The sequence below is a fragment of the Mesocricetus auratus genome, unplaced genomic scaffold (assembly GCF_017639785.1).
Source record: "Mesocricetus auratus isolate SY011 unplaced genomic scaffold, BCM_Maur_2.0 Super-Scaffold_100004, whole genome shotgun sequence".
Lineage (NCBI taxonomy): Eukaryota > Metazoa > Chordata > Mammalia > Rodentia > Cricetidae > Mesocricetus > Mesocricetus auratus.
In genome coordinates this window covers 77044032-77060271 of record NW_024429189.1, presented here as the reverse complement: position 1 = coordinate 77060271, position 16240 = coordinate 77044032, and the positions used below count along the sequence as shown (strand labels likewise).

The 16240-nt window shown below is 37.4% G+C and overlaps 1 protein-coding gene across 1 annotated transcript in view; it reads right to left on the bottom strand.

Moving 5' to 3' along the window:
- Positions 1-16240, bottom strand: part of Lgr4 (leucine rich repeat containing G protein-coupled receptor 4) — a 102169-nt gene that overhangs the window by 7424 nt on the left and 78505 nt on the right. Inside the window, exons 5-14 of the mRNA XM_005064808.4 lie at positions 10419-10634; positions 9326-9397; positions 7610-7678; positions 6713-6784; positions 6463-6534; positions 6068-6136; positions 4585-4656; positions 3545-3610; positions 2433-2504; positions 476-547 (exon numbers count right to left, since the gene is read on the bottom strand). Coding sequence (XP_005064865.1) covers positions 476-547; positions 2433-2504; positions 3545-3610; positions 4585-4656; positions 6068-6136; positions 6463-6534; positions 6713-6784; positions 7610-7678; positions 9326-9397; positions 10419-10634 — 852 coding nt within the window. The remainder of the gene's footprint in view (positions 1-475; positions 548-2432; positions 2505-3544; positions 3611-4584; positions 4657-6067; positions 6137-6462; positions 6535-6712; positions 6785-7609; positions 7679-9325; positions 9398-10418; positions 10635-16240) is intronic.

Sequence of the window (16240 nt, the reverse complement as noted above, 5' to 3'; positions counted from 1 at the left end):
CAAAAATCACATGTCCATCTCTCCATCAAGCTGCCAAGACAGCTCAGCAAGTAGGGACACTGACAAGCTGCATTCAATCCCCCAAATCCACATTAGGAGAGAACCCACTTCCAAAGCTGTCTTTTAACTTCCACACACACGTGCACACACAGAGAATACATGTAAATATAAGATAAAAGAAAAATCTGTGCATATGATTAACATCATAAATATCAGGTATCCATGGTTATATAATTTCATCCTACTAATGTATGTTAGAAAGCTATTAGGCATATTTTAGGTAACTAAAATGAGGCTTAGATGTATTAAAAAGACAGATCTAGCATAGATCTCAGACATCTAAGAAGCTGTCACCACATCATCATAACTTAGCATTTACAGAAGGAGAGAACTAAACAAATGTTTTAATTTGACCCCAGTTTTGTAGGTCATTTATTACATATGACACTACTGCGCATGCTTTCCATTTACTTACAGGTTAGTAATTGTCCCCAGCTTTGCAAAAGCTCTGCTGTGAATTTCACTGATTAGGTTTCTACTGAGATCTCTGCAATCACAAGAGCACCATGTTAATTATTTCAAATAAACCCTCAGAACTCCAGTCAGTTAATCAGACCACACTTTATGATCTGAGGTAGTAACACAATAGCCCTTAACCAGATCTTCCATCTTGCCTAACACCACTTTTTAAATGTTTGTAGTCACTGCCTCTCTTTTACAACAGCCTTCTTAGAATATGCTTCCTGTTGCATTAATTGTAGCTGGCACTCCTTTCAAACCAGTTGTGAATTTTCTCACTTTATCATTCTGGTACCAGTTCCAAAACAGCAACGATATGATATCACCTTTGATACTATTAACCAGGGCAGTCCTGACAAAGTTTTAAAAAATAAATAAATAAATGGGCTTCATATTGTTTGCCTTCTCAAAGTCTAGTCGTAAGGCCCAAAGAGAAGCCTAACAATCAATAAGCAAACAAGAGCACTCAAAAGAGCTTCCGATATCACTCTTTCTCAAAGCAGGAAATAAAGCTCCTATCAATGTTAGAGCTAGCCCTACTTTACAGAGCACGCCCTGAAAAATTCTGATACCACAGTACTAACACACCAGTGAAATAGTGTCACAGTTAAATTGGACATTACCATTAATTTCAAGATTGGATAAATTCATAACACATGTCCTGGATAACAGAAATCATGAAATGACTAGCTTTCAGTTGACTTTTATCAGTGCTCTGAAAGTGATGGCAGATAGAAGCTGGCCCTGTCCCCTGGAGAATGAACTCAGACCCTTGTGTCTGGGAGGCAGATACGATGCCACCAAGTCACAACTCCAGCCTGTTTTACTTCTTAAAGGGAACCGAAGCAGATGCAACAGGTATAATTTCTCCTCAGTGTCAATTTCTCAAATCTTTTCTATATTTAAAAATTGTGCATTGAGTCCATTATACTTTCTGTACTTAGTCACCTCCATATTCTCAGGCTTAATAGAGCACCAGGCACAAATATGCATTTAAACTTAATTACATGTTTTAAATGGGTACAACTGCTCCCAATGAACTATATTTGACAAGACAGGTGCTCCAGAACAGGGCCAGCCAACTTCTCTTTGCAGAATGCCAAAGAGTAGATCTTTTTCCCTTCTGGATCACATGTTTCTGCTGCTGCTGCTCAACTGTGCCACAGCATGAGAAAAGCAGCTTGCATTAACATTTCAACAAGAGGTCTGGCTGTGTTTCCACAATATTAACAACCACAGGAGGCAAGCTGCAGACAGCACATGGACTGGGTCAGCCCACCCTTGCTCTAATGAAGTGCCAAACTTTGCTGGAACTTGAAAACAAGTTCCATCTTTGAAATTATAAACATTTCGCTGGCTGAGACCCGATGTCAAAAATGAGCTATAATGAAAGTACCAAGAGTAGACTCTTTATAAAATATCACAAGGTAAAGTCTAAAAGAAGTGTATAAGACATCAGACTGAGATGTGAAGAACCACTCATTGTGGGTGGTACCACTTCCTGGGTAGAGGATCCCGGACTATGGAGTGAAGAACACTAGCAGGTCAGGCATCCATTAATATCTCTCCGCCCTGGACTGTGAATGTAATGTGTTCTGCACTGTTGTGTAACATTACCTGGATGTGATGTAATGTGACCTGGACTGTGGTGTAACATGACTGGACTGTGGTGTAACACGACTGGATTGTGATGTAACATGACTGGACTGTGATGTCATGGGACTAGCCTCTTTCAGTCCCTGCCACCTTGACTTCCCTGTAGTAACCACAACCTGGAATTCTGAGTCAAAGAGACCTTTTCTTGCTTGTATCAGGGTAGTTTACCACAGCAGAAGGAAACCCAAGACAACCATGAAATATAAATTTATAGCTTGAAAAGGCTTTTTGTCTTTAATAATCACAGACAAACTTACAGAATCCTTAGCGATGATAGGCCTTGAAAAGTGTTTTCCTTTATTAGGTGGATTTGATTACGCTGCAATGAACTAAAATAAAAGAAAGAATGGGGAAAGAGAGGGAAGGTAGAGAGGGATTAATAAACAAAAAGGAAAAAAATCTATGTTGAAAGATATTTTTCTCCATGAATGTTTTTTTTTATTTAATGATATTGTTGAAAGTGAAAACTATAATTTCTTTATCTAGAAAATGAAAAAGTTAGACTAATTGATATTCCATCTCAAGTTATACCGGGAGTTCCCTGGTGCCCTACCTAAATTCCCACCAATTTACTCAGAGCGGGGAGAAGAAAGATGACTAGTGAGAAAAGATCGGAGACCAGGCATGACAAGTAGCATAGGAAGGAAAAGTGGGAGAGAAAAAGAGGAGGGAGAGGGAAAAAGAGGAGAAGAGGAAAAGAGAGGAGGGGGGAGGCAAAAAGAGGAGGAAGAGGGAAAAAGATGAGACGAGGAAAAGAGAGGAGGGGGAGGAAAAAAGAGGAGGAGGGGAGAGGAAGAGAGGGGAGGAGAACTATTAATACCCCCTTCTCATATTTAAGCCAGGTTCTATCTGGCTGTCCCAACTCTGGCAACCTAGATACTAGTATTCAGATCTATTCCCCTCAGTAATCAGAATACAATTTTCTGTTTTCTGATATAACTACCCTCCCCTTATAGCATTTAATAGAATGTCTGTTAGGAGCCCCTGATACACGTTTTTCTAAGCAGAAAACCAAAATTATTAGAGATAGCAGAATTAGTTCTATGCCTAGGAACATATCCTCAAATTATTGACATTACAGAGCTAATGAATCAAAAAAAACTGTATAACCAAACTTAAACTATGCCATAATAGAAACATAAAAATTGGATAAATTCATTTCAAGGTACATCTCTTGGGTAACAGAGAAAACTTCCTATTGTTACAAATCATGAAAGCAATGTTCACTGCAGTAACATTAGACCCAAGGACATTTTATAGTCACATGACTATTTGAACTTGTGATTTCTTACAATAATTCATTATAGGAAATGATCGGTGAACTAACATTATACTACAGTAAAACAGAGAAAGTCAAAAGCCAACTTACATTTCTTCCAAAGCATGACACCCATTGAAACTTGGGAGGTCTCTTATATTGTTGTAAGACAAGTCCCTGAAAACAACAGAACAACTTAATGCCATTGTTAAAGTACTATTTTAAAGTGCTGTGTCTAGAGCATTGAAAGCAGCACGAAAACATGCAAAGAGGACAAGAATAACAAGCTCGCTTTTCCCTGATGCTTGTAGGCCTCTACCAAAGACTTGAGAGTTTCAAAGTTAAAGGACATGGTGCTGAGTGAAGACAATATAAAATATGCTAAAGTTCTGCAACATATGTAAAATGTAACATGCATCAGTCTATGTTGCGTAGTAAAGTTACAGATTTTTAGAAAATTTATATTTTTCCACTACATTTTTACATCATATATTATGCTGTTCTTTAGTTAAAATGCTTGGCTACATCTTTTAGATTATTTACATGAAATTACGTGAGAATAGTTAACTTTTGGTGTCACTGGGTTTTCCCTCAGAGTCATCATCATGTGTAAGTTTGAAAATTCACTATAACATGCAACTACTCAGTCAATCCATCATTTATTTTGTTATTACCTCCTTTAAGTACTTACAAATAAGTATCTAATTGTTCTGGTGAGAGTTCTACACCTTTTAATTTCTAGATCAACTTACAAATTTGTGAAAGTTACAATTAGTTCATTTTTGACTCAAGAAAGCAGTGCTTCAGGATGCTTAGTTATGGATGAAAGAGAAAATATGTGTATGTGTATAGGGGAGAGGGTGAGCCCCGAGTGGAAACTAGGACAACAACTAATTTAGTCCTTTAGTTTACTTTTCCTCCAAATAAAATAACAAAACAATTAATACATAACAACAAAATACACAATCCTAAAAATCAAATTCAGATGCATACCCCTATCCTGTGAAGTAGTAAACTTACTTATGTGAAAGGAACAAACAAAAAAATAATCAAACGTACAACCACTTTAGGAACACAGTTCACTCAAAATAAGTATCTGTAAAGCACATAAAATGAAGGTGTGTGACGAAGGAGAGAATAACCCAACTCACAAAGTCCTCAGCATCTTTTGGTTTTGGCACAGATTATCAGGTATGCTGCTTATCTTTGTCCCTGTCAAGGTTCTGTGGAAAAACAATTGTTTATCTAAGAGACAGTTCAAGTCGGGATCATAAACGAAACATTCCTCTTATGATTGTACATCAGTGCATATGTGCCTGTGCACCCTACTGCCTAACTACCAACTAAAGGTGGGCAGGTGAGCTAACTCTCAACACAACATTTTCACAATAATGACAAAGAGCTGTGGCACAAGATGTTAACACTGTCCAGGTAACAGGCTTGACTTCCTACAGCCTGTTAGGCTTTTCTCACACCTACTCATTTGATACCACCCCTGAACCCAACTGCAAATGATGCTTCTGCCTTTCCTTCCTGTCAGTCAGTTCAGCATTCTGAAGCATTCCCATTCTCCCCTCTGCCTCTTTTACCATGTGTAGTCAATCACCAGGCCCAGTTTTTTCTTCTAATATAGTATTCTACTATCTGACCCTTCCCCTCATTTTTTTTCTGCTATGCAGATCAAGGGTGAATATTTCAGTATTTCAGAAAGAGAGCCGTTAGAGAGTCTGATCATGCCCTTTGTTCCAGAAGAACTCCAATATGGACTGAATGCCTGGAGCACAGTTAACTGGTGTATCCAGTTCCTGGCTTTGACCATGGCCTCTCTGTTGTAAATCTTGATCTCTTTATTGGACTCTCCTCACACTATCTGGTCTAATATTCTCAACATGTACAAAATACCTTAAGGATTAAATTGGACCTCTTTCTCAGTGATTCCCAACTTCTTTTATTCCCTACATGAAGACCTTAACACTTAAATAGTACACCATAAGAAGACTCCTACAGATAATAGCCCTGGACTATCTTGAGGGCTGACAGGAAAATCTCAAATGCATCTATACTCCATTCACAGACCACTCACTAGGAATCTTTTTTATAGCCACATATACAGGTGCTTAAGACTTGGTCATTTTTAAATCTTATCCCAAATAAGTTTCCAAATATATCATCCCACATCCCCCTTCCATTACAAACATGTGATTGTTATCTATATTTGATCATCTGTATGCCATGCTAGTATATATTTTTGTATTCCTAGTCTGATTATGAAAGTTCCAATTCTGAGAAACCAGGGACTTAATTTTCATATATTGCATCTCCTCCATGGTAGCTTTTTTGGATGATCTAGATCATTTGGTCCTGCGTTTGAGTTTCTGAAGATCAGCTTCTAATTAGTCATTTAGTTGCTACTTCTGTTCTCATTAACCTTTTCACATCTGTCCACACTGGAGGCTGCACTCTGTCTGAGCTACATGACCTCAAGCCTAAATCATCTCCAAGCTCGACAGTCACAAAAGGAGTTTGAAAGAATGACCATAAATCCATTCCCATCACTAGAAGGCGCTGGCCTCTGCTAGCATACTGGACTGCAATGTTGTCTTTACATGGCCCCCTTTAAAGTATCCCACATACAGGCTCTCCAGATGGGAAGTTCCGGTCAGATTGGGGAACCACTGCACCAGGCTTGCACCACGAATGACTCTTCAAGAAATTGGGGAGAGAAAAAAAATTAATTTAAAATACATTTTTTCTTACATAGTATTTTCAATTTTTAATCTTGAAATTACAACATTATAAACATATATAACTGGTTTCATCTCTCGAAGGTTCTTAAAAATGTAGTAATTTGGTCAAGTACTCACATAAATAAGAATACTGTAAATTGTTATGAGTTATCCTTTGAAATATCACATAAAGGTCAGGGAAAAGATACTTGTTTTCTGAAATTACAACAATATCAATTCTTGTTTTTTATCTAACAAGCTGCACAAAATTCAGGTTTGTTTTTAAACTTGCACAATACTTACAAGGAATGCAGATCAGACAGGTTGTGAAATGCCGAGTTCCCCACAAAAGACAGAGGATTATCATACAAATGGCTGTGAAAAATATTCAAAAGAGGCAATGTTTTCATATGCTCATGAGTACCATGAGATTAAATCTATGCTCCCTGTGTCCATGTATCAGAAAGCCTGAGTTTTTACTTTTGATGCAGATGTCTGGCATTTCTAGACATAGCTGCTGTGATTATTCAAAGAAACTTTCAAAAATACTTACATAGTTCTTAACAGTGGATTACCACCAAATGCTCCATCAGGGATAACAGAAATGGAATTACTGTGAAATCCCCTAGGAAGACAGGAGAAAAACACTTGTAAACAAGTTAAAACCAGAGTGCCCACTGCTGTTCAGCATTACATAAAACAGAACTGACAATGCTAACATAAACATCATTAAAACTGACAAACTTCAAATTTGAATTCCATGTTATCTTTTACAGGATTTTATTTCATTCTTTTTAAACCCTCTCCTTAGCTTGGTATTTTATTGGTCCCTTGTTGCGTCACCATCAAAGAACTTCATAGCATGAAGATCTATGGTGAAATAAGCTCCAAATCGCCGGCACAGAGGCCTGTGTTTTACCTCTGTGATATGAGTTTTCAGCTTGTGGCATGTGCCATATTCATTCCTATCTCCGTTCAAGACAAACCCAGCCTCCAGATGTTCCCTCATCCCTTCTACTTATTTAAGTTTTCCCACCCTCTAGGTCCGGTCAAATTCCTTGCTTTCAGGATTTATCTTCCCGTGATATGACCACAGGCTTCAGTGAGATCTTTTGTGGAATGATTTGTCTTATTTATTCACAGCTGATTTCTATATGGAAACAGTTGTCTGCTGATATTCACGCTCTACCTTTTTAGTGAGGCTAAGACTGCAAGTTCCTCCAGATAGACTGTACCTTCTGCCTTTCAGTTTCATCTAGTCCTGTATAACAATCGATGCTCACAACCATTTGTGCTGGCTAACACAATCTGATCTGTGTACTGACTGTGCACGTGTTTGTGTGTGTTACAGATGTTAAGTAAAGAGAAAAAAATGCTCAAGACCTAATTACTAGAGCATTTGATGGTGAGCTCCAGGATGCTCAGTATAAAGAAAAAAGGCAATACTTACAGCTCTTTCAGGCTGGGAAGGGCTTTAATAGCTTGAGGAAACTCATCCAAGTTATTATAATTCAAGTCCCTGGGGGGAAAAATGGGAGAAAATATCTAAGAATAGAGATTAGTTGTCATAATTCATAACACATTCTGGTACAAATGTATGTTAACAATCACAACCTGTAGTTAGTAATCTTTCTCTCCCAACTACATTGTCATTCAAAACCCTATGAGCCTATTTTAATTCACAGATACTTAGAGAATATTAAACAGGAAAAATTATCTTTATGCTTTTAGGTTAATAAATTGTCAAGCTCAGAGAACTGTCAGGCCCCATGGCCAATGAATCTTATGTGATTTTCTGGAAAATTTACCATCAAGTAGAATTTATTGACTATCCATGTATAGGTGTCAACAGTATGAAACTGAAGCTTCCCTTGGAGTGGACAGCAGCTCCCTGCAATTCTGGTATAAGAACTTGAAGTGAAAAGCAATAGAAAGACCAGCTTTGCTCTCATGCAGGTCATGAATTACTGACAATGGTATATTCACTAGGGAGAGATTAGGCCCACAGTGATTTGTAAAAAACAGGTCTAGTTATGATAGTGACTGAGTTTTAATTTTGCTTAACATAAAGAACATGATGGCACAAGCTTATTGTGGCTAATTTCAAAAAGAAAGAAGAGAAATTAAAAGCTCAGCTCCTTTATAATCTTTTGTTTCCCTTATCTACACAGAAGGGAAAATGGCAAATAAAAACTAAATTGACTGGGAAGAAGAGATGTACTTCTAATATAATTTGAATAACATGAACTAGTTTTTATTACCACCGAGTTAAGTACACCCAGCAGAGGAGACCTGAATTTAAAGCTATTTTCCTCCAGTTTTAACTCAAATATCCACTGGTGTCTATTATTTGTTTTGACAGGAAGGTTGATTAAGATCCTATAAAACTTGAAGTCTTCTCAATAGCTCACAGTTAACTAGAAATTTCGGTTCAACAACATACTACAGATATTAAGTATTCCAATTAGGTCTTGGCCACCCAAAGGAGACATTCTCCAAATCTGTTTACTGTATCACAACAGTAACCATCCTGCATCTTTATATATAAGTAATAATGCAACTAATATAAACTAAAACAACAAGAACGAACAGTCTAGCCTCAATGACACACAGCTATACAAGCTATATTATTTTAAGATTGGATTAATGTGCAGCCCATATAGCCAGAAATCCCTCTTCGGCTAGTGGGAACACAGTATCACGCAAATTTTTAAAACACTAATTTGTTCCATTTCAGTGTGTGAAAGCAGACATGCTATTCCACCCCAATTAGAACAATTACCTGGGCTACTGAAATCATGGAGAAAAACCAATAACAAATAGCATACTATCCCAAACAGAATTGGGTTTTAGATATTTTAAAGCTCCCAAACTGTCACAAATTTAACAAAATTAACATTTTAGAAAGGTATATATCTTTGCAGATGGAGCTGATTTTAATGTATATTTGGGGAAGGGGAGATTTGAAGTACACAGTCTCACTTTTGAATCGTAAACTGAAATTATTTTTCACAAGTGGGTTATTAAATGGTGAAAAATTGAGTTGTTAATTGAAACAAATTACTAATGAGCTAGTCTCAACCATGTCTTCCCTTTAACTGCAGTTAAGTTTAAGACTGCACTGACCCAATCACAATGACACTGTATAAAATATAAATGTACTTACAAAGTTTCCAGGTTATCTAGTCCATCGAAGCAGTGCTGACTGAGGCTTTTAATTTTATTGTTATGAAGATGCCTATGGAAAACACAGCACCAAAGTGACATTCACATCTCCCAAATGCAACTGTTATTAGCTTAATGTGTCTAAACTGGTATGGTTGAAAGCAATGTAGCTAAACATTTCCACACTCAATTACAGAAAGCTGTCAGTGACTTCTTACACAGACTCCCTGAACACATAATACCAACATGAGGGGAAATCTAATGCAGAAAATAGTGACACACTGAAGATTACTTGATATCAAAGTAAACTTTAGAATAGCTCCTCCTTCGTGTGAAGCAGAGCACGGGTGAGTTATGTGAGGTGAGAAGGCAGTATTATGGAGTTTACATCACTAAGGATGGAAATGGATTCCAAAAGAAATAAGACTGCCAAAAAAGGAAAGCCAGGCAGTGGTGGCACACACCTTTAATCCCAGCACTCAGGAGGTAGAGGCAGGCGGATCTCTGTGGGTTTGAGGCCAGCCTGGTCTACGCATTGAGCTCCAGGACTGCCAGAGATGTTTCACGGAGAAAAAAACAAACAAACAAAAACAAAAACAAAAAAGAAAAAAAAGGAAGAAAAGAAAGAGTGAATGAATGAATGGATGGAATGAGACTGTATTATATCTTACTATGAAAGGCACAGAAAATCAAGAACTTTCTAAGCAGAAAAGTGAAAAAATACAAAACATCCTTTGAACTTATTTCTTCTGAGCATTTCAAAACAGTTTGCCTTCTTTTAAAATTGAATAAACAAATTTATTGTTAGGACAGAAACAAAGGTTATATAAAAACAAAAGTTACAAAAAAGTATTGGTGAATGATCCAATTATTTTTAAAAGGTGATTACAAGTGGCTACTTATTTTAAAAGACTCAATATCTATGACTAGATATTGTTCAAAAAGTTAGCATGTTTGAGTTATCAAAGGCAACTCCCCCAAATACTAACGTCCAGAAACAGGACCACTGGGCCACTTTTATAATTTATCATAAGAAACCCATCTTGTCCCCAAATTAACACAAATGCACGGTAATAAAAGGGTTGGCCACATACAGAACCACCAGACTTGAAAGGTTGGTGAATGCAAAGTCAGGGATGCTTGAGATGTTGTTGAGAGCCAGGGTCAGCGCCTGTAGGGTTGGCAGGTTGCTGAGGGGACGCACAGGCACTTCCGTCAAGCTGTTGTCATCCAGCCACAGATGCCGTAACTGAACAAGTCCTTCAAAACTGTCCTCGGGGACTGAGGTAATATGGTTGGCATCTAAGCGTCTGAGAAACAGAACATACGCAATGACTAAAGAGTTCTACAGGAAGGCATCAATTCAAAGAGCACAGCACTAGAGCTTCCAAACAGAATGGAGTCAGACAATGAGCCAGAGCCATGGTGACCCCTATTCAACTGTAACGCAAGTCCTGCAAAATAACAACAAATCTAAAATTCCAAGGTCAGGACATCAGAGTTCATTCCTAGCTAACTGAATGAAATACTTCAAACTCACAAAACTCAAGTTGGAAATTTATGTTTCAGAGTTCACCTACCTGAGTTGCAGAGAGAGGACTATGAAAATGGCTTAGCAGTTAATACGTGTACACACACACACACACACACACACACACACACCACATGAAAAAGAATACAGAAAACAAGAAAACTGAAATTCAGCAAATAAACTTCTTTACCTCCAATATTATAGTATAGTATAGTATAGTATAGTATAGTATAGTATAGTATAGTATAATCAATATTTTAGATTGAATTTAACTGCCCCACTGATTGGATACCAAAAGGAAAAATAAGACAGGGTTTCTCTGTGGCTTTGGAAGCTGTCTTGGAACAAGCTCTTGTAAACCAGGCTGGACTCGAACTCACAGAGATCTACCTTCCTCTGCTTTCCCAGTGCTGGGATTTTAAAGGCCTGCACCACAACTGCCTGGCTTAGTTTTTTAAATAGAAATAAACCCATTTCAGTAGATTCTCAACTATCTTACCTGATCAGCTAAACATGTCCTATTGGAAAAGCAAACTTCTCTCTTAGCACTAAATATTTAATTAGGTATTCATAAAGGGTCAGATTGTTCACAGGAAAATTGAACTTCTCTAATCAATGCTACTGTGGCTTTAAGGTTTCATCTCTTTCAGAAAATTCTGGAATTATGGGGCACCTTATTAACAGGATTATGTAATGTTTAAGTCTCCATCTAAAAAGCTGGAAACTAAATCCCAAGTATTTCTTTCTGTTGCCATAACCAAGTATAATCGTTATAATCACTTTTCGATACAGACAGCCTGGTGTTAGCAGGATGAGGAACTGTACGAGCCAGGAAATGCCAGCGTTCCTCATAATCTCTTGCTGATGTTTATCAAATGCATTCCTGCCTCATGGTCTTGAACGTCTCTGTGAAAATTAGGGAAGAAAAAAAATGATAAAAACTCAGAATGGATTTTTTAAAGAAATGGCATCTGGCAACTTTAAAGTTCAAAAACTTCTGAGTTTTAAAGAGATTTCCCTGCCTTCTGTCTTTTTGTCCTACTCCAACCTCAGCCCCTGCCATTACTTTCAACTTTAGGAAACTGCTGGTCTCCCACTCCCAGGTACCTGCCCCCAGTCCTGGGGTATTTTTCTTCCTGAGGCAGAGTAGCAAGGGCTAATGACCATTGGTCTTCGTGGATAGCTAATGGGCATTTTCTTCTGACAGCATCAACACTGAAAAGAGATCTTAGTAAACTGAATGGCTGCCTTACGACTCCACTAACCATAAACATCTTTAGGTTTATATGTTCCTTGCGTATTTCTAGGGCTTATCCATGAAGAGAGACTAGTATCTTCAACATAACAAACTGGCAATGTACTAGACACAGAGCTGTGGAGTTGTTTAGCTATTATTTATGCTTTAATGAAGAGATAAAGTGTTCAAACACAACATCCCGGAACCCATTCTTGGGAAGAGACACTAACCATAATCACACAGATTAACCATACAGTGTAACTGAATTATGCTTGTAGATGATTTGATTAGCTGCAATTCACTCTACATTCAAAATGAGCATCTTGTTCGACATAAAAGATGAAATGGTACGAGGCATTCTATGGGTGGAAGAAGCAGGGAATAATAGATTACAAAGTGAACAGAGTGCTTAAAAAGAGCAGGGATGGGGATTAAAAACTGATGGACACAGGAAGCAGTAGGGGCTACCGAAAATGTACACATGGTCAAGATAATTGTCTTTAAAAAGATGATACTCAAACTGGAGCCTAATGAATTTAGCAAGGGCAAGAAGAAACAGTAGTTGAACAGGAAGTGTTTTAGGTAAAGATCAAGGCCAACAGAAACAAGCTTGGTAAGACCACACACTCCCTCAGAGTGATGAAAACACAGGAGGGGAGGGTCCAGGGAAACATACTCATAACTGTAAACAGGGTCCAGATTACACAGGTCCCATAGGCCAAGAAAGAAACTTGGGTTGTATTTTGATTACAGATCAATGTTCTTCCCCAGTTTCTCAGTGCCACAGCAGTTTAACAGTTTCAAATGCTTATTTTATCACTGATGCTCATTTGAATTTATATTTAATAATGCCCAGAGGCACTTCCAAGTAAGCCAACAGTACTCCACAGAAATCAACTCTCCTTTGTGAAGTGTCTCATTAAAGATGACAAATACCATAGTAAGCATTCAGCACTAGTGATACACATTCCTATGAATTCCCCATCATATACCATCAACTGAGTGACTCTGAAGTAATAAAACAAGAAACGACCATCTATGTGAAAAGGTAATACAGTAGAAAAGGCACATGTGGTCTCTGCTAAGTTTCTCCAGAAAGGTGCACAGGAGTAAGAGCACAAACGGAAGACCTACACAAAAAACCATGCCCTAGAATATGAAGCTAAAAGAGTGAAACTTATTTGTAGACTCTTGTAAAATAAAGGACCCAAGAGTTTAATCTTTGTACTCAATTAATGTGGGCATCAGTGACACAACTATAAGTATCAAGACTCATACTGAGATTAAGGAAAAACTTTAAATACAATTTTGTGTAACTTGATGGCAGACAATTTGACAAGTATTTGAAAGTCTCTGGTTTTAATCCCTAACACTATTAACAGCTATCCTAACAGACCAAGAACTACTACAAAAGACTGTTAGAGGATGGTAAGTTAAAGGGTAATGTCCTTCTGTATATGTTTCTCTTATTGGTTGATGAATAAAACACTGATTGGCCAGTAGCCGGTCAGGAAGTAAGTATAGGTGGAGCTACCAGACCAGGAGAATTCTGGGGAGAGCAGGCAGAGACATGCCATGTAGCTAGCTGGAAGATAGGATGGCAGAGTTCTCTGGTAAGATAAGGTCATGTAGAAATACATAGATTAATAGTTATGGGTTAATAATTAAGAAAGAGCTAGCAGTAAGAAGTCTGAGCCATCGACCAAACAGTTTATAATTACTATAAGCCTCTGTGTGTTTGTTTGGGGCAAAGAAGCTGCGGAACCAGGAGGAACTGAAACTCCATCTACACTAAGAAGCATCCTATCTCACAGAACAGAGAGATTATGTGAGCCTCTCCAATATGTTCTACCATCAAAACTCCATGTAGTATGAGTATATTACTTTTAAGTCCTAAAAGATACCCCTTTCTGGTAAGTTAATAATATATTAATCATATTTTATCTTGAAAATGTATACTATCAATTCTCAGGAATGCATTTTAACCCTAAAACTCACATCTCTTAATTTTTTTTTGCCTTAAATAAAATTATAGTGATGAAATATTACATGTAGTTCTTTAAGGGGCCTGGCACATTTCACACAGTTCTAACAACCTGTCTGACCATCTTGTAGGATCTGTCCAAAGCCCAAATGAGGTGGATCAGTGACAGGCAGGATCATACCCTGAGTCTGACTGCATGGATGATCGTGGCAGTGACCTTCCATGTAAACTTTAATCTTACTTCAGGATCCCAAAGACGAGACTTGTGGGCTCATTGGATCTCTCCATTCCTGTTTCCAATGTAGCCACATTGAATAAATCTCCTTTTTCTGTTTCCCACTATTAATTTGACTCTCTTAATTGTATTACTAAGGACAGGTGGCTGAATCTGACTTGAAGCACAGTTTGTGAACCCATGTTCTATAACTGTTGAAATATCTGTGATCAATAAACAAATATTCTATGTAATCAAAGTTTTCTTTCCTGACTTTTCAACAGGGTAACTATTATAGTTATAACATACTTTTAAAGTATTTAAGAAATTCAAGGACATTTAATCTTTGAGATCCTTTAATATTCGACATAAATTCGATGTAAAGGAAAACTACCATAGAGCTTATTCTGATTGCCATTTTAATACTCTACCCTGGTAACGACTCTGGGAAAGGCTGTAACACTATCTTTTTACTAATACCTACAATTCACTCTGACTTTATAGTCACCATCAAGCATGCACTTATCTCAAACACCTTCTGGTCAATTTCAGTGCCACATGAACTTTGTTCCTTTTAAGGTCTGTGGTGAAACCACAAGGAAATCTTTAACATAATTCAGGTCTGAAGATCAGATTTGAAAACTGACTCAAGTACTGATAAGGCTGTTTTACACCAGGGCAGAATTTCAATGATATCTCACTTGACCACAACACCCACTATGCTAACAAACCCAAGAACACTTCTTTCTTACATACAGCACTTCTGATACAGCACTCCTATGATTTCTGTTACATATGAAACAGAAACCAGACCAGAACTTACCACACACACACACACACACACACACACACACACACACACACACACACACACACACACACACACAGTGTTGGGGGGGTGTTGAGTTGACTTTCTATTCTCCTAACAATTTGAGACAATTTAAGCAACTCACACACACTGAGTAACGAGCACGGTAAACTTGGTTAACTCCAGTTTCTGTAACAGCACCATGTCAGTTCACCCATCTTACTACCAAACATAAATGTTCTCCATGTACTTGTTGACCACAAATAAGAGACAATTCATTGAAGTTTTCTTGATAATTTTCTGTCCTAAACTTGAAAATGACATTTCAGTCTTTTCTTAGAACTAGCTGAAATAACTGGTCCTTTGATCATTAAGTCTTAGAAAACAATGATTCAATGTGAAGGTCTTAAAGTCAAATCAATTCATTGTAAAGTGCAAAAAGAAAACAGGACCTGTTTATGATAGTCAATGACTTCAGATCTGGAGAAGATCAGATCACCCTGCCTACCCCCCATGCCTCCTTAGTTGAAGACTGTACTTAGCCAAATATTTCTGAAAAAACAACTCATTTCTAATTGATTATTTTAAGAGTCAAATGTGCCCTGTTAAGCAACCAATCCTTGTATTCCATAACTTCCCATTTTTGTAAAGTGAACTACTTAATACACATAGTCTTAACTTCTGTTTGAACTAAAACTTAAGTGGCCAACACCCAGTGTACTCCTTGTTTGTGACAGATATGATTTAAAGTTTAACTTTTACAACATGTGTTTTATTAGTATGTTTTTACTCTAACATTCACTTCACACTGATTACTAGAATCTCTGCTAAGACATTCAGATTAATTAGATTCTGAAACAGGTTTGTCTGGTTTTGAACCCCCACTTTGCCTTTACTAGCTATGTGCTGTAGGGCAAGTTACTTAAAATTCTCTCTACAGTCATTTGCTCATTACCTATCAAGAACTCCAATGTAAGAAAAGCATTTAGAATTCATATAAAAGCCAAGTTCTTTGTATATAAAGAATGAAAAAAACAAAGTGGTAATTGAAACAGCATTCAAGGTTAATGACTGTTCATGGAAAAATCCAAGAATTAAAACCCTGAATATGCCATATAAAACCAAAGTTTTATCAAAAAAAG